Source organism: Scleropages formosus, chromosome 22, assembly GCF_900964775.1.
Source record: "Scleropages formosus chromosome 22, fSclFor1.1, whole genome shotgun sequence".
NCBI lineage: Eukaryota > Metazoa > Chordata > Actinopteri > Osteoglossiformes > Osteoglossidae > Scleropages > Scleropages formosus.
This window is the reverse complement of record NC_041827.1, coordinates 4,097,560-4,115,870: the sequence shown is the minus strand read 5'-3', so window position 1 is coordinate 4,115,870 and position 18,311 is coordinate 4,097,560. Positions and strand designations below refer to the sequence as shown.

Here is an 18,311-nt window from a genome sequence, read left to right as displayed (position 1 = left end):
ACCACAGCAGGTGGTCGGACCATCTCCATACAATCTGTACATGATTGGTTCCGGTTCCAGTCCCACTCCAGCTGTTGCATCATTGAGCAAGGTGTGTATTCTCTGGATTTAGTCAGAATACCCTGCTATATAGTGTAAACTGGTAAATCATCGTGAAGTTCACATTGACATTCTAACATCGTGAGTCACGTCGAGCACACATCTGTCAGTTAAAAAGGGTGAATGTGTCAGAGACAAGGGGGTACGGTGGCGCAGTGGGTTGGACCGCAGTCCTGCTCTCCCGTGGGTCTGGGGTTCAAGTCCCGCTTGGGGTGCCTTGTGGTGGACTGGCGTCCCGTCCTGGGTGTGTCCCCTTCCCCCTCTGGCCTTCCGCCCTGTGTTGCCGGGTAGGCTCCGGTTCCCCGTGACCCTGTAAGGGGCAAGCGGTTCTGAAGATGTGTGTGTGTGTGTCAGAGACCGGGACTTCTGGCTACTGTTATCAAACAGTTCGACCACGCTCTGCAACGTGACCAAAATACACCTGAAAAAAAGCGGATGAGTGCTTAAATGTGCGCGTATAATTACTAGTGACGTGAAGTCGTTGTTTTAGCGAACACAGCGAAAATTTGACCGAACCACTCGCTAGTTTATCTCAAGTACAAACACGCGGTTAAAAAGTCACGAAATGGCCCCGTCTCATTGGATGCTGCTACTGTCTCGGCAGCTGATTGGCCAATCAGACACCCGCCCTTCGCGTGTCCCATTTAACCTTAAACTGGGGGAGTCCACTCTGCATTGTAGTGAAATAAACCATACATAGGAAGCAAATAATGTCTACATGTATGGATGACGAAATACAGGAAACGTAAACATTATAAAACATAGTACCATATACATAATTAAGGACTCTAATACTCGTTTCTAATGTTGGACACTTTTCAATGTCTTTGAGTTCCCCTAAAAGTCAGTGGTACGTTCACTTTTGGTAGCGCTCGCCGTACGAGTCCTTAGTTTTCTCAAGAGACTTCCGAAAGCATTTGGAATTGTCTGAAAAGCTGTCGGACGTTTTTGAGTCCGGTCAGTTTGAAGAAGGCATATCATTTTTTTTTTTTTTTTGTTTTTATATTTCTTGCTGGAGGCATGCTGCGAGCGCGGGTGGCGCTGTGTCAGTCCCTGAGACGGTGGGTATGATATGAGCTCCTCAGTTGGCGGCAGCGCGCGGCCCTCACTCTCGCGCTCTCCCCCTGACGTGCCTGTCGGTGCTGCAGACGACGGAGCCGTGCACGCGCTCTCTCTCCACCGCGCACTCGGCTGTGGAGAATCATGGCAGCGGGGATGTGCTGGGCCCTTTTCCTCGGGTCCCCGCTGATGGCAGCGCCGCCGTTGCGTAACAAACAGTCCGTCAAACATGCGCTGACACGCGTTCGGATCTGTTCGTGGGCAGGGAAGGGGTCAGGTTCTTCTGTGGCACGTCAGAGCAGATATAATGGACCATTAAAAATGGTGCTTGCTCTGCCACTGACTAGTTTCACTGACGATAATCGCGAGGGCATTTTTTCCACACCACTGACTGACGCTTTTCTCTAAACAAGTTCCCTGTAAATTACGTGTAATTCATACAGCTGGGTAATTGTATTGGAGCAATTTAGGGTAAGTACGTCACTCAGGGCACTACAGCCAGAGGTGGGATTGAAACCTACAACCTTTGGACCGAAGGCAGTATGTTGAACCAGTACGCTACCAGCTGGCCCAGTTAGTTGTATTCCTGCAGCACTAACTGAGGTTGAGTTGCTCAACCCCACATACAGTCAAACTGCTACTGGCACTGACATCAACACTGACACCCGGTGATTGCGCTTCAGGCTACTCCACCACCCTGAACACTGCTGATGGTGTGAGATCTCAGGTGCTAAGCATTGTTTGGCCTGGCTATACTCAGGTGGGAAACCTGGGGATACCAGGTGCAGAAAGCTTATCGCTGGACACTTGGTACCATAAGTTAGAGCTGCTGTCTTTGCAATCAGAGGTCACTGGTTCAAATCCCACCTCCAGCTGTGGTACCCTTGAACAAGGTACTTGCCCTAAATTGCTCCAGTAAAAGTTACCCAGCTGTATAGGTAGCTTAACAATGTTGCTTACTCTGGCAAAAAGTGTTAAATACATAAATTGGTGCAATATGTTCATGTAGTTGTATTGCACATTCAATCAATGTAAGTCTGACTCGGCGTAACTCTGCAAGCGTGTTCTTTCCACAACGTGCCGTCCACAGCACTGCGTTCCGGAGAAGTTCAACGTGACAGTCATGGACTTGATTCTCTAAATGTTTCGTCATTTGAACTCGGTGCTGTTGGATATGTTATACTCTCAATTACACTGAACCGATTTATTCTGCCTTTACCATTTATTCATTTAGCTCATGTTTTTTTCCCAAAGCATCTTAGTGTTTAAGGTACTCAATTATTTACCCATTTGTACAGCTGAGTAATTTTACTGGATCAATATAGGGTAAGTACATTGCTTGAGGGTGATAGATCTGGAGGTGGGATTCAAACCTGTGACCTTTGGGTCCAAAAATAGCATCCTTAACCACCATGCTACCAGTGTCCCCATGTTTTATTTTTGTATCATTGCTGAATGAAGTGCACTGTAATCTGTATTCATTTCTGTCATGTAAAAAAACGTGTTGATATTATGCAAAATATAATTTGGCCATTTTATGAAATATCTTAAAGTGAAAGTCAGCTCTGTTGACAGGTAAGTGCTGTGTTTGTGACAGGGAGCAGCCATGTTTCAGTATCCTAAAAAGCCCATAGCCTCCAGCTGCAAAGATTGTGAGTGTGGCACTTTTTCACAGTTTAATTGTTTCACTGAAATTACTATGTGAGGTGCTTATCGTTCACATGGTTATTTGCTCAATAATTATTTGAAACGCACAGAACCGTGGCCTGTGAAGAGCAGGGTTGAAAGGGCCAGAGAAGCAGTCTGTGCAGCTGTCTCCTTCACACGCTGCAGTGTGTCAGAGAAATGTTGTTAATGTATAATGAACCCTTCCTAAATGTCAGTACAGGATTAAGCAGGCTGGAGAAATTCACAATTTCTACTTGTTTATCAAAACACTTAATGGGGGGAAAAGAAAAACTAATATGGTGCTTTTGAAATATTTTAGCCCTTGGACAACTTACAGCTAAGTTTCATGGCTTTGACCTTACTGTCTTTGCTTGTTCTAAAATTGTGCAATGAATCCAGAGTTCTTGGTTTTGGTCAAATTTCTAATGAGCTTTACCATAATTTACTCTCCCTGTGCTCATAGGCAATCAAGGTGCCAGCTTTTAAGCATATTTACTGCCTGTTATACAATTTAAAAAGCGAAACATCTGTTATAATGTACACCATCTCTGCTGGTGTATGGTTAACTCGAGTGGCCAGTTTTTGCTGACTTGTGTGCTCTTGTGCCAAAGAGCAGCTGGGCTGACGCTGCAGCCAAACGAGCAGGAGGTATTCAGGTAGCTTGGCGTGAAGCTGAGAATGGAGCTGCAGCAATTGAAATGCTGCTGTGATTTGGTCCAAAGACCCAGAGCTGAGCTACAGGTTGTCTTTTTTTTTCTTTTTTTGGCTACAGTATGGTTACAGAAGCTATGATTTTCGAAGATTGTATAAGCACTTATTTTAATCGGGATTTATGGAGAAGTGTATAAAGTGGCCTGAGGACATATTCAGTTGATAATGGAAAACCAAAATAAAATGTTCAAACGTTTTAATGGAGACTGGTTATTTACAAAGGGGACTATGGGTGTGTTTTGGGAGGAGGAAGTAAACGGCCCAGTTGTGTAACTGACGTCAGATTCATTCAGGTTATTTTCAATGATGTTGTCGTCTCCAGGGTCAACATCGGATGACCCTTACACCTGGACCATCTGTATGCAGGATTGGAACTGTGACTTCTCGTGTCAAATCTACCTGCCGGACACTCGGTTGCGACAGAACATAGCAAGCTCTCTGAAAAGGGGGGGGTGGGCCGGGAGGAGGGAGACTGATGAGAATGTGTTGCTATGGATGCAATAGTGTGTAGGAGAGGCCATTTGCAGCGACCTCCTGCCTGGCAAGCCAGACAGTGGCCATGCGGCGATCGCTACACTGGGAAGGAGAAGTGATGTATTGCGCGTGCACTTTCCCTGGCTGAATGGGACGTCTGGCCCAGCCCCCCCATGATGTTAGAATTACTTAAATTGTGGTTAATCCAAGCAAACAAGATGGGCTGAATGGCTCCCTTTTGCTCATTTTCTAGAAATGTGTGTCTGTTACTATGCTAAGTAATTATCATTTACATATAAGAACTATAGCTTTATTAAACACAGATTTATTAGAACTGCAGGGTTCTGGAGAATTTTTATGTATTCTGTAAATACTGGGGTTGATGAATGAGTTTGTCTGCTTTCTACAGTTTGAGGACTTCATCCTGTGCTGCTGTGGAAGTGAAAAATGAATCCATCCTGGAATTTAAAGAAGGGAGTCCGGAGAGGGCGCAGCTTCTAAAGGTACATCTATACGTAGTCTCGCTGAATGTCCAGCACTGACCACAGTCGTGTCTCCAAAAAGACAAAAATTACATTATTTCATACAACTGTATTTGCTAAATACTTGTGGGGTGTAATTTCTCCTAGTTTGGACATGAGGATCATTGTGGGGGGAAGGGAGGAGTTTGTTCTCATATGTTTCTGAAAGGCGTCATACTAACTGCATTAATCTGGACATAACAATATGCTCTTAAAATTCTCCTGGTTCGGAGCTGTCGTGTATTGTGATTTTGGTGTGCAGTGTGTCCTTTAGTCCAAAGAGCCTTAAATTCCAACCATTTATTGAGCTGGATGTCTTACTGGAGCATCTTACCATTTAGGATTTTGCTCAAAGATACTGCAGGGCATCCTAGGCTTGGAACCAGCAGCCTCTAGGTCACCAGTTTGTGTTTCTTTGAGTTCTGTTTGTGTCCTCATGTCCACATGTGCTTGACAGGCCTTGCAGGAGCTGAAGGGGAAGACAGAGGAAATTCCCTGTGTGGTTGGAGATGACCATGTGTGGACCAAAGACATCAGATATCAGCTGTCGGTGAGTGAACTCAGTCACCAGCCTCTGATCAAGGTTAACTGGTTAATATGATGACCTAATGCCCTCCTGCAGAGCTTGTGGTAGAGTCAGTAAGTCATGTATAAATAAAATCTTTCTAACACAGTATGTGCAGTCTTCATGGCAACACAGAAAGAGAAGGCAGCTGTAGACACTAATTATGCCAGTTTGTACTACATTTTCTGTGCATTTTGTTTTCCCAAGAATTCACATCAGAAATTGTCTTTCAGCCCTTCAACCACTCTCACAAAGTGGCCAAGTTTTGCTATGCTGACAAGGTAAGGTCATTTGAAAGCAAATGAATGACAGGACCTGTGTTGTCAAGACAGCCGTTTCAGAGAAGTGTTAATTGCATGTACATAATGTTGTCTCTAAGAAGTTCCTCTCCTGTGGAAAAGCTTCAGTAATGAGTTGTAATTTTAGGTTTACTGGGGCAACTTCTCTGATTAGATTTAATTTTGTTTGTGTTATAAAGATGACTTTGGTTGTGCCAACATTTTGCAGGCTAAAATGTTTATGTACAATAAATGGTAGTTTGACCCTAAAATTTTAGCATTAGACTCCTTCTCCATGAGAAGACCTTTGTGAAGATGTACTTAGTGTGAGTTCTAAAGCCACTCTCATGCACTTTTCTACAACAGGACCTCATAAACAGAGCAATTCAGGCATCAGTAGCAGCCCGCCGGGAGTGGGACCTGAAGCCTGTACAAGACCGAGCACAGATCCTGTTCAAGGCCGCTGACATCATCAGCGGGCCCAAGAGGGCGGAGGTGCTTGCCAAGACAATGGTTGGCCAGGTACAGTGAGACACAAGCTGCTTGTGCAGTTGTTCTCGAGACCAGGTCGACGCTGGGCAAAATACACCTGGAAACTCATGTCGAGCATCATCATCGTAACAGTATCACCAGTTTTTCCCTGTGGCTCGCTGCTGTCTGTCTCCAAGAAGGCCATGTCCCTACTGCTGGGATAATAATGGGATCAGGACCTGTTTGCTTCGCAGCTGACAGACTCTAATCTGTGTCTTCACTGACCTTATGTGACATGTTACAGGGCAAGACGGTGGTGCAGGCGGAGATCGACGCAGCTGCCGAGCTGATCGACTTTTTCCGCTTTAACGCCAAGCACGCCATCGAGCTACAGCACCAGCAGCCTCTCAGTGTTGAGGGCAGTACCAACACCATGCTGTACCGTGGCCTGGAGGTGAGCACCCCCTACAAGTCACAGCATGCTTCTCCATACAGGTGTTATTACACTTTCTACACCATAACCCTTGTCCTTCAGTACTTACTGTGTCTTGTTTGCATAAAGCTGGAAAGAGCTATTAAAGGCCAAGCTAAGTGATATATAAGCATAAGACAGTAATAAAGATCTCTGTTGGTGACAGAGTGCCTATGGTTTTGTCTTCAGTAGGTGACTCTTCAGTCTACTGGTGATGCTGTTTAGGCCAGATAGTCACGGCTATACTGTATTGTTTTTGAGGTTAACAGCATACAGAAGTGAAACGCCTCATGTCTAATTCAAGGCTCTAGTGTTGGATGATTCTAATTCCTTAGTTGTTTGCTATAACTTTTGCATCTTACTTCAGGGCTTTGTGGCTGCTGTTGCCCCATTTAACTTCACGGCGATTGGAGGAAACCTGGCTGGGACCCCAGCGCTGATGGCAGGTTTCAGAGAGAGGTTCTGAAAAGGTACTGAAATGGAAAACATTCAAATATAGCGACTGACCCGTGTGCTGCTCTTATCAGGGTAATGTGGTGCTATGGAAACCCAGCGACACTGCCATGTCTGCTAGCTACGCTGTCTACAAGATCCTGAGGGAGTCTGGCCTGCCTCCCAACATCATCCAGTTTTTGCCAGCCGACGGGCCTGTCTTTGGCGACACCATCACGGCCTCCGAGCATCTGGCAGGCATCAACTTCACCGGCAGCGTGCCGTAAGTATTTGTGTCAGGCTGTGTGTGTGTACTGTGTACTATCCATGTGTACTGCTGTGTTATTCTGTCTGTATGACACTGCCTATAGCTTTTTTTTTTTTCCTTTTAATAAAGACCTTCAAAATGCATTGTGAAAATAATCTCCAGTATAATAGCATGACACTGTGTTCTTCCCTGATTCGTGGTGAAATTTCTTCTATGAATCCATGATCTCTTCTTCCCAAACTGGCAATTCTTCCCCCAGAAGAATTGATCAACATTTTGTTCCTAACCAGGACTTTCAAGCGGCTGTGGAAACAGGTGGCTGAAAATCTGGATCGTTACCGGAACTTTCCTCGGGTGGCAGGAGGCGAGTGCTGGGAAGAATTAACGTTCCCTTCTGGATATGTTCCAAGACCCCCATCCCTGAACTTTGAATATGAAGACATGATGAGAGTGTATTTACCATAATGTATACCACCTGTTAAGATCGCTTTGTATTTCTTGGATAATGGTTTTTTTGTCAATTGTTTTATGGAGGACTTGGTCACAGGTTTTGATTTAGTGGTGCAAGGCCTTAATTGTAGCTACTGTCCTGTTAAGTGTCCATCTCTTGTAGTCATTTTGCATCAGTGCACAACTTTCATTCCTCTTTCCTCATGCAGTTTTTCTTTGTTTGCAATATGCTCTTGCAATTTTTAATACTTCCTCCATTGGATTCTGATTCTTTAAATTCACGTATTGGCAGGGTTATTGTCAAACTTCTTGCAGTTTTTTGCATGCGTTAGCATTCATTTTAAGGATTCTTTGTGGCAGCCTTTGTTTCTCTTAAGTACCCTTCTTTTCATTCTATTTTCATCCGTATCCTGTGTTATCAGTCAGAGAAGAAGATTCCTTATGTGTTTATGATAATCAGTTGTTTTACACAGGCATATTTTTCGTGTAATTGCTCTAGTATGTGTGATGCCTTTCAGAGTGTGGCGGTAAGAACTTCCACTTTGTGCACAAGTCTGCGGATGTGCAGAGCGTGGCGATGGGAACGATCCGCTCGGCGTTTGAGTACGGTGGGCAGAAATGCTCGGCCTGCTCCAGGATGTACGTGCCAGACTCTCTATGGCCCCAGATTAAGAAAGAGCTCCTCGCTGTCCAGAAGCACATCAAAGTGGGCGATGTGAGTCACACATTTGGGGATTCTGTCTGACAGCCAGGCTCTCACCTAAATGAGAGGTTTCTCCATGTCTTCGCTGTTTTGTAAACTCCTTTTTCTTTAATTCTGTCTTGCTGTGTTCTCTGTAGCCCGTGGAGGATTTCGGCACCTTCTTCTCTGCAGTCATAGATGACAAAGTATGTGCCACCATCCTGCAATCCATGAATCTCATGTCTTTTGCAGTCTTTAATGTATTCTGATGCTTAAATGTATTAAATTGAATATGTGTGTAGTGCTGTTCTGGTATAATTGCTTAAGGTAACATTTCGGTGTGTCTGTAGTTGAAGGTGTTCTGTGAAGAATCAGTTCCTTGCGTGTACAATTAACCTGCTCATATGGAATGGAGATTTTCATTTAGTTTTTTCTCCTTTGTATTAACAAAATGCATTTTAATTTTGTTTTTAAACACTTTCCCCATGCTTTTATCTTCCCAGTCCTTCGGTCGTATCAAGAAGTGGCTTGATCATGCCAGGTCATCTCCAAAACTGACAGTCATCGCCGGAGGGAACTGCGACGACAAAAAAGGGTACTTTGTGGAGCCCACCATCATTGAGACCAAGGATCCTCAGGACCCCATTATGAATGAGGTAGGGGAGCAGTGGAAGCCCACACCCTCTGAAGAACACCAGGTTGAAGTCATATGCTTGTGAACGTGTACTAATCCTGCACTGCTGGGTCCACATCGCTTAGCTGTTTTGAGATTTCCATGAGGGCAAAAGGTATAGAATGTAGTTTTCCATATTTGCTGAATACCAAAAACAAAATGCTGCGTAGCCAGCCATAGGTTCTACTGCTCAGCAGTGCCTGACATGGTGTCTTTAAACAGTGCTTGGCTTTGTGAATGAGTGAGCAGTCCTGGGTTTCTGCCACAGTAGTCATGCGTTCAGCGAGCAGTCTGATGCTGGAGGATTATCCCAGCCGTTGAGCACAGATGATCCTGGAGAGCAGAGTCTAAATTGCCACTTGAGAATGATCTACTGTGTTTTTTTTAGCTAAAGCCTGGCTGAGCCTCTGTTTGAGCTGTTGATGTGGAGCCTACCCAGCCTAGCTGTGTGTGGAGCCACAGGGAAATTTGTGTGGCCAGTGGGCTGATGGGGCAAAATGTACTGTCTGCAATTTGTTGCACTTTCTTATGTACTTTTAGGTTGTCCATTAGCTTCGGCTGGTAGTCTAGTAGGTCACATTACCTATACCTGCTGTGTCGCTTTTATGTGCGCTTTTTAATTTGCCTTTGAGTCAAGTATATTTGTGTTGCATGTTTCCGGCTTGGTCTACTGGTCTTTTTTTTTTTTTTTTTTTTTTTTTATTTATTTATTTGAATGAGCAATGCAATTTACATTCAGTACAAACTTTGTCTCCACAGGAAATCTTTGGTCCTGTTCTGACTGTCTATGTTTACCCAGAAAACCAGTACACGGACGTGTTGAGGTTAATTGATAACACTTCTCCCTATGCCCTGACTGGAGCCGTCTTTGCTCGTGACAAGTACGTGACAATGACATCATCCTTTGCTGCTGACAAGTTCTTTATGAGATGCTGAAATAAAGTATACAGTGCTACTTGAAAGAGTGGGAACTCCTTGTGTGCCTTAGTTTTACCGCAAAGATGAGAATCAGTGTTTCTTATGTGACATAATAGGTGTGTAATGACCAATTCCATGTGATGCTTTAGAGGAAATCATGTGTGTAGCAGAAATGCAAGTAGTGCTGTTGCAAAAATAAGTGAGCCCCAAGTTGCACTGGTTAAACCAAGTAGGTAAGTAGAATCAGGGGTATAAATCAGTCATTTATTCATTTTACACATTTAATATTTGTATACGTTTATTTTTTAATATTTTGTACAAGAATAATGACATCCTTATAAGGTTCACATATGTTGAAGCAGCACTGTACATGTGAAGGATAAGGATTTTTATTTTGCAGCCATGCATATTAAGGCTTGTGTTGACCGTATTTTATGTTTTTGTGGTTATTAAATATGTCAGGTTTTGCTGCTAGATGGAGAACAAGTCTTGCAACAAAGAACAGCTCTAAACCTTTCACTTTTTCATTTCAGAAACGTTTTGGATGAAGCTGCAAAGGTCTTAAGGAATGCAGCAGGAAATTACTACGTCAACGACAAATCTACTGGGTCCATTGTAGCTCAGCAGCCATTTGGTGGCTCTAGAGCTTCAGGTGAGCATGTTTCAAAGTTCATCATTTTGGGGATCTGATTCCTCATTTTTGTATCTTGCATACTTTGATCTCTTGACATGATTCCGATTTTACAGAAGCATCTGTAAACTTAGTTTTCAGTCCAGCTGTCCTCTTCACTTTATTGTTCATATTTTGCAGAATCTCAGAACTGATGCTTTAAACTTCTGTTTTATACACCTGCCCACATCCTTCTTCCATTCAGGCACCAACGACAAACCTGGTGGCCCCCACTATGTCCTCCGATGGACTTCTCCACAGGTTGTCAAAGAGACCCACATCCCACTGAGAGAATGGAAGTACCCTTACATGTGCTGAAAGGAGACTGCCTGCCTGCCCTAAAACAACTATGCACGCCATCCTTCCAGAATGATAGCACTGATGGACCGTCCTCTTTGACCGTCCCTCCCCTCTTAGCCTCAATCTGTCCTGCTGAACGTGACTGAATGTATCTGGTAGTTGTAACCCAGCTACGAAAAGCTGCTGCAGCTTAATTGGAACTGTTTGCGAGCCGACATAGTCCGCTGCTCAGCCCAGCTCTACCATGCCTGCTACAACGCCAGGCTCTCACCAACCCCAAAACCTAGAGAAATTTCCTTTGGCAGTCAGTTGCATTGCAAGTTTATGATTTAACATTTAAATCATTAAATTTTTAACTGCAACACATGAGGGGAAATTTTTGTTCCTCTTTCTGTTACTCAAGTATTATGCTGATGTCCAGATATTATGCTGATTATCTAGGGGATATGTTTCAAGACCCCCAGCAGATGCCTGAAACCACAGATAGTATATATAGGGTTTGGTACTATGTTTTTCCTACACAGAAGAAGGAAAAAAAAAAACTAAAGACCAGTGCCCAGGTCCTCATAAGTACTGTTTTTTTTTTTTTTTTTTTTTTTTTTTTTTTTCTCTTCTCCTCTCTCTCTTCTCTTCTTCAATGCCACGACAGTCAATTTGATAACCGAAACACTACTGACTAATGGACAGGTAGCGTATACAGCGTGGATACACTGGACAAAGGGATGATTCACGTCCTGAGCATAGCGCGAGATTTCATCACACTGATCAGAATGGCGCGCAATTTAAAACTGATAAATTTATTCCTGGAATTTTTCCATTTAATATTTCCGCACCACGGTTGACGACAGGTAACAAACCGCGAATTAGGGGGGACTACTGTACTGATGAATGTAATAGCTTCATTCTGGTGTCTAGTGTCTCCCATGTGTCCTTTAAGGTTGAGATGCACAATCTAATTCATGTTTAAGTACTAAACTTGTAAACTGTCAATGAAAACATTTTCCCTTTTTATTTTAATATGAGAACAAAGTAATTTCCTTCAGTGTGGGTGTGTCGGCCTGTATATTTTAGGAACAAGTTAGTTTATAGTGTGGCATTGTGGTGATTTCTGGAGTTTGACAGTAGTTTTTTCACCAGCATTGATGGTTCTCAGCTGTTAATGGATTGCAGTACTAGTGGTAAACATGACTGTACACTGCTAGTGAATTGGAAAATAGGGATTGATAAAGTGGAAATACCATCTCCTGCACAATAAATATGATTGTACATCAGTGTAAATGGAAAAAGTAGTTTGAAACTCAGTTTGAATCAGTTTAATTTTTTGAGCAGTGATGTGTTTTAAGGATGTGCCTCAGTAAATAGAATTATATTGTAAATTGTGAGTTACATGCAGTCTTGGATATCCATTTATTTCTGTTGATTCTTTTATGTATTTTATAGGGATTGTTTAAGATGATTGCTTCAATGAAACAACCAGTTGCTGAGTTGCTTTGAAATCCCACAAAGGCTGCAGTTTTAGGACTGACTTCACTTTACCAGAACCAATGGAAAAATACCCCTCAACTGTAGTTTTAATCATTCACAGTTATGTCCTCATCATCCTAACTGTGTTTGAGGACCAGCAAGCAACTGGGAGCATAGTGAGGCTGGAAAAGCAACAGCTGGAGCTGAATACAGTTCCACGCATATCCCTGTAGGTGGCATCCAACGTACATTTGATGTCGAACCAAAGGTGCGAGGAGGAGGTCAGGATGAGCTTGTATGTTCCTTGTTTCTTACACAGTGCTGCAGATCAGTGTAACCTACCACTGCTTCTTATAAGCTATTTGCTTGTAAAGCTGCTTTTTTAAATTGTAGAGCCTGGATCCCACTATCTGTTTGGCCTATAGACTAGATGGTAAATCAGAGTTAATTTTACTCCAGAAAAATTGTCAGCTGTTCACATTTTTAAGGTATTTTGAATGAAAGAACACAGCTGTCACACAGTCCAATTAGCACTTGCAATGCCTCCACCTTGCTTTGACCTTTGACTTTGTTTGGAAGGTAGATCTCGGCCATGGTGTCCCTCCCCCCTCAGTGTCTGTTGAAAGGAGAAGGAACGACGCTCCTTGGACTGCAGTATGTCCTCTCGCTTTGGATTGTGCTTCTGCCTCACCATCTGGAGACGTCAAGTGAACAAAAGTAATAGAGGGGTAATCCAATAGAGAATGTGCTCGCATTTCCTTTGACGCATCAGCACATGCTGTTCAATAATGTAGTGGTGTGTTTCATGAAGAATGTAGTGCCTTTGCCTGCTGTAAACCTTATCTTCAAAATTGGCTCTAAAGATTGTTTACAGTTTGCAAGTAACCAGTGACTTATTTTTGTGAACTAGCCTTTGACCAAGAGGTGGTATAATGAATTACAGCCTAAAGTATTCCTTTAAATATTGATACAAGTTTCAGAAATCAGTAAGTTAAATTTTTAAAACAAAAATATTAATCAGTCCATGAATTCAGGTACAGCATATCCACTCAACGATGATGAATGAAGGACTTTTCGTTATGTTGTTTGCATTTCCATACCATGATATGTGTAAGTCCAATCCTGGATAGAAAATGGGGAAAATACCTTTGTGAACTGAGTGGGAAAAATAAGGCCCTGTCCTCTGTTGTGGGGATGGGCCAGAGAGTGATGCCCTGCTCTCCATTGTGGGGTTAGACCACAGAGCCATGCCATGCCTTCTGTTGGCACAACAGACAGCCCATGCCCTTTGCCTCTGAGCATGTGTGCCCGCGTTTGGCAGCGGTGATATCCTGCGATGCTGAATAGGACAGCTGATTTATGTGCCAGTCCTCCTGATGTCTCTGCAGATGTCCCACGGGCCATTTTTGTTCTTGACTGCAACTCATTGTGCTGGGCCGGGTTCTGTGTCCATAGTGTGGACGGGAGCGCAGGCAGCTGCATGTAAGTTACAGGGGCCCACAAAAATACTGTGAAGAAGTGCGAACATATAACTAGAAAATGGAAGTCATTTCTGTAAGGGGGACAAACCCTAAAAATGGATTGATTACAGAACTTGCAAAGAAAAATAAAGTGTGAGTAGGTGTTGATCAATGTTCAGATCTGATTAAAAGTAAAATACTGTTTTTATTAGGTAACATGTTCTCGAAGGACTTTTTTTATGAGCACTATTCCTAAAACATACAGCACTGACACCTGAAGTGAAGTACTGTAGTTAAGGAAAAATTTCATACATGACTATTGTATGTAAGTAATTTTTATACTGCAATTTTGAATGTTACAAAGTTTAGGGTTACAGAGTTCTGGATACATTTTGTATTTTCATCTTTACATTTATTCATTTAACAGGTGCTGTTCTCCAAAGCGACATACATCTCAGAAAACTTTTGCCAAATAAAAGCTGACCGGTATAATCGGCATGGAAAAGCCCAAGAGCTCAGACTCATTGTGTTCCTATGCTGGACGGCCACAACTCGAGCACCTGGTTTTACGATGTAACGCTACACTCCTTTAGTAGCTGTAGCTTTGCAGACACCCCCACTGTGGTCACCTGGGAGCACGGGAGTGTGGCAACAACATCAAAGTGCAGAGTTACTGTGCCTTGTCACTGCACCTAGGCCTGGAGGGGGGGGGGGGGGAAAGAAGGGTTATAACATGTAGTCCTCATTGTGTCTCACCAGGGTTTTACTGGGATGGATAGGAGTCAAAGGCACACTTCACAGTTTCCTCTGAAACCCACATCACCACAGCCTGTGGTGGGAGCCTGGGAAAGATTGTGTGGTATGGGTTTACTACCCCCTTGGTTCCATTGCTCTTTGTCTCTGAAGGACACACACACACACACAGAGACTGAGAGTTACACCTGAAGCTTTACTACAGGTATGGTCAGGCTCACATGGCAATGACAGTCTAGCCTCCAACCAAAGTAATTACTTGGCTAGATCTCTTAATAGTATATTACCAGATTATTATATAATTATGTAATACTAATATAGTTATATAATTAGTATATAATCTGGTAATTACTTAGGTAGACCCTGCTCATATTTATGAGAGGTACATTCTGATCAGGATCTCAGATGTAAATAATTTTTAAGTAAGACCATTTTACAGCACCAGTCAGAAGTTTGAGTACACTTCCTGGATATTTGTTAATTTGTTGCCTTAGTTTTTTCAAAAAAGTTAATGAGAATCAGTGTTTCTCCCGTGACATAATAGGTGTGTAATGACCAATTCCATATGACGCTTTAGAGGAAATCGTGTGTGTAGTAGAAACACACAAGTAGTGAAGGTGTAAAAATAAGTGAAGCCCATCAGTTATCAGTTTTTTTTAATATTAAGAATAGCGACCATCCCTATAAGGTTCACATACTTTGAAGCAGAACCGTATGTACTAGGTACTGCTCTACCTAGCTATGTGTTTATAGGTATTTGAGGTGTTTAGCCTAGGGAGACTTTTTTTTTGTCCTGGTTAGCTATAGCCTATTATATCCGACTCTGACACACCGGTACAACGGATGTCACGCGCATGTTCCCACAAGTACAATGTGATGACGTGTCCGGGCTTGTGCACCGCGGCGCGCTCCAGCTATCTGGAGGTCCGTCACGGAGAGCTCCGTTTTCCCTTGCTGTGCTTCTTCAGAATGACAGCTGGACTGGCACCTTTCACACTGTTTACTCACACACACACACCTCTGCAGCCGCTCCACCCTTTCCCGCCTTTTTTCGTCCCGCTCTTAATGGAATTGTTTGAAACTATTATCTCATGAAATTGTTATGTCAGCGTTTTATCTGACGTGTCTTATGACCTTGGCTTGTGGAATTTAAGTTTGGAAAAAAAGGAAATATGGAAAAAGGGTTTCAACAGAAGTGTGAGTACGGGTCGGAAAAAAAAAAAAAAAAAAAAAAACAGCATATTCCTACCTTCATGCATGATGCTGTCCAGTATTTTGGACTGTTTTAAAAAATGTTATTTTCTTTATAAAGTTACATCCGATTATGCTGCCTAAGTTTACATGCTAAAACTGAGCTTTCTTGCTATAGACAAAACAAAACTTTCTTATGAAAAGTTCAGCCGAACTAAATGCAGTGAAGTTGATTTAACTTCCATTGTGGGGTGAAACAAAAATTCAGTCATTTCAAGAAGTTTATTTCGCAAAGAAAAGACAACAGTATCAATGTGATAAATAGAAAAGAGAAGTAAAGGTATCTACCAGAGAATACAAAACAATTTCAGAGAAAAAAAAAAAAAAATATATTCTCGTCACACCCTCGGTGCAAAACATCTCTAATTCAGCATGAATCTGAGAAAACACAGCGCAATTTTACAATATGTAAAGAGAATTAATCTTCACAGAAGTTAAATTAATAAAGCATTGTTAAATGCGAATACGGAGGGAAAATGTCGCATTCTATACAGAATACCCAATATTAGCGGATCACCACAACTTTTGCCTACATAGTTACAGCGTTAGAATGGAACACACTTCCTACTCGAAGAGGACACAGTGGCAGTCGGCCCCGCCCCGCCCTCTGGCTCGCGCTCCTCCCGCGTGAGGACTCGGTCTTCACCACGGTCTCCAGAGCCTGCCGCGCTCCGGCACCGCTGCGCCCTTCGGCGCCGAGTGTCCAGCCACCCCCGGCAGACTGGGGCAGCTCTCTGCTCGGTCCGCTCGCCGCTCCGCCACGTGGAAGTGGCTCAGCAGCCTCTTGTGCGAGTCTCCGAGGCGGTCGTGTGCCGACAGGAAGCGCACGGTCTCCTGGAGGCACTTGGCGAAGCCCTCGGCGTAGCCCTGGGGGATGGGAGCGGTGGGGCGCAGGTGGTCCCTCAGGTAGAGGACGGCCATCTCGAGGATGTCCGCCTTCTCGAGCTTGCAGCTGCTCCGGCTCGCTCTCAGCTCCGTCTCGAGCAGCGCCTTCAGCTGCTCGATGCTGCCGTTGATGCGGTCCCTACGCATCTTCTCTACCACGGGCTTCCTTAACTAAAAGGCAGGAAAACAGACACGTCAGGCGAACCCGCAAACAGCAGCAGTGCAGAAGACACGTGTCAATGTTTTAGACTTTTCTTCACCTAGATGTGACACTTACTTTAATTTTTTCCTTCGTGGTCAGACCCACGTTGCAAAGCTTGATGGGCGCCATGGCAGGTCTTGTAAGGTGCTTCCCTGTCGCGGAGCGAAAGCTTCGTTATCGCTGTGTGTCCTCGTGTGGAAGGTCTCCTGTATTTATACTGCTGGTCGGAGCACGAGAATGTGGGTGTGAGCGAGCCGGGGGTTTCCCACACTGCAAAGCCAATCAGCAGCCTTTCAGGGACAAAGAAGGAGGCCTCCATTACTTCATGCTAAATTGACAGCATATTGCCCCCGGACAATGAGCGTCTTCCGCATGAACAGGTGGAGTGTGTGCGACAACAGGGAGCACCCGTAGAATCGTGTAGAACCTGGGAAATAGCTGACCACCGCGGGACCCCCAACCCCCCCTCAGCGCGCACTTTTCCCGCCGACCTAAATTCCAGGAGCGCGCGGTGCCCTGTCACAGAAAGTGACCCGAGGAAAAGGCGGGAAAACGAAGGCACGCAACTCCTCCGATGGAAGCTAAAGAATTACCGCATTATTATTCAGAACCGATGGATTCAAGGCTGAAAAAATCCTTTATAAATGTTTTTAAGTATATAACAATCGTTCGGCAGGCGTTTATTCTATTAAAATATGACTGCAGTTTAATAGTACAATATTACTGCAGTTATGAAAGAATTGACACTAAGCAATAAATACAGTAACAACTAAGTAACTCGTTTATATTTTAAAATTTTGATTTAAAAAAAAAAAAACAAAAAAAACGTGTATTATATAATGGTGACACCTGTCATAAGGGCTTCAAATTTCACCATCAGCCACCACACATCTGGCGACAATGGCGTATATAAAAACACAAATGGCGCAGTTATTACAAGTTACTGAACTTATTACATTCAAAAACAGGGAGCAAATTAAAAACATAATAACAGAAAAGTGTTTATAAGGTGGATTTGTGCCGTCTTTGCGGTGACGGCGGTTGGAGGGAACTCGCGGTATTAACATGATACTTCAGCAGATGGCCCTTTTGGGAAGTGGACACTAAAGAGGAGGCCATTCCAGCAGCACCATTGAACGCGGCACACTTCCTTTGTGCACCCGGTGAATGCGCCGTGTGGGAAAGTTGAGGCAATACTGGCCCCAGGATCCTTTTCTGAAAGACATCAGTGAGCTCAAAAGAGCAGCTGGCTTCTTCGAGCGGGAAACCTTTTCAAGAGCCCGCTGCTTGTTGTCCTCAGAGGTGAACAGCCTTACAACAGGAAGAAGGTCTGCGCGCTTTGCCGCCACAGTAACCATACTGTGTGTGTTCTCTGCTACAACAACATGCGACTTTAAAAGAACAAACAATATTGCTTATCAGCACGAATTACAAGTCCCGTTAAGAACAAAATGAGTAATGGAGTGCGAAGGACTGAGCTCCCCTGAGAGAACCGCTGCATATTAATATGAGATGTTTTCCCATCATCACGAGACCACGAGAGCTCTTTTGAACTTATCTTGATGCCTCAACACTTTTTCTTACA

General features: G+C 43.7%; 2 protein-coding genes across 2 annotated transcripts; one reads left to right on the top strand and one right to left on the bottom strand.

The window, feature by feature from the left end:
• Positions 1 to 967: 967 nt before the first annotated feature.
• aldh4a1 (aldehyde dehydrogenase 4 family, member A1) lies at positions 968 to 11,280 on the top strand. Its single transcript, XM_018725191.2, has 15 exons — positions 968 to 1,160; positions 4,421 to 4,514; positions 4,990 to 5,082; positions 5,331 to 5,378; positions 5,742 to 5,897; positions 6,151 to 6,300; positions 6,686 to 6,760; positions 6,846 to 7,033; positions 7,309 to 7,382; positions 7,987 to 8,183; positions 8,309 to 8,356; positions 8,654 to 8,806; positions 9,583 to 9,704; positions 10,275 to 10,393; positions 10,617 to 11,280. The coding sequence occupies exons 1-15, from the start codon at positions 1,120 to 1,122 to the stop codon at positions 10,727 to 10,729; spliced, it is 1,671 nt and encodes a 556-aa protein (XP_018580707.2). The 5' UTR covers positions 968 to 1,119; the 3' UTR covers positions 10,730 to 11,280.
• Positions 11,281 to 15,909: 4,629 nt separating this feature from the next.
• Positions 15,910 to 16,921, bottom strand: her2 (hairy-related 2). The gene is made up of 2 exons (XM_018725388.2): positions 16,802 to 16,921; positions 15,910 to 16,695 (listed from the first exon to the last, which is right to left on the bottom strand). The coding sequence occupies exons 1-2, from the start codon at positions 16,853 to 16,855 to the stop codon at positions 16,282 to 16,284; spliced, it is 468 nt and encodes a 155-aa protein (XP_018580904.2). The 5' UTR covers positions 16,856 to 16,921; the 3' UTR covers positions 15,910 to 16,281.
• Positions 16,922 to 18,311: the final 1,390 nt, after the last annotated feature.

Bases quoted from the DNA above. Each gene is read 5' to 3' on its own strand.
- aldh4a1 (XM_018725191.2), top strand. From the start codon at position 1,120: ATGCTGCGAGCGCGGGTGGCGCTGTGTCAGTCCCTGAGACG. The intron at 1,161-4,420 runs GTGGGTATGATA...TGCTTTCTACAG, and splicing joins CTGTGTCAGTCCCTGAGACG to TTTGAGGACTTCATCCTGTG. The intron at 5,083-5,330 runs GTGAGTGAACTC...ATTGTCTTTCAG, and splicing joins ACATCAGATATCAGCTGTCG to CCCTTCAACCACTCTCACAA.
- her2 (XM_018725388.2), bottom strand. From the start codon at position 16,855: ATGGCGCCCATCAAGCTTTGCAACGTGGGTCTGACCACGAAGGAAAAA. The intron at 16,696-16,801 runs GTAAGTGTCACA...CCTGCCTTTTAG, and splicing joins CCACGAAGGAAAAAATTAAA to TTAAGGAAGCCCGTGGTAGA.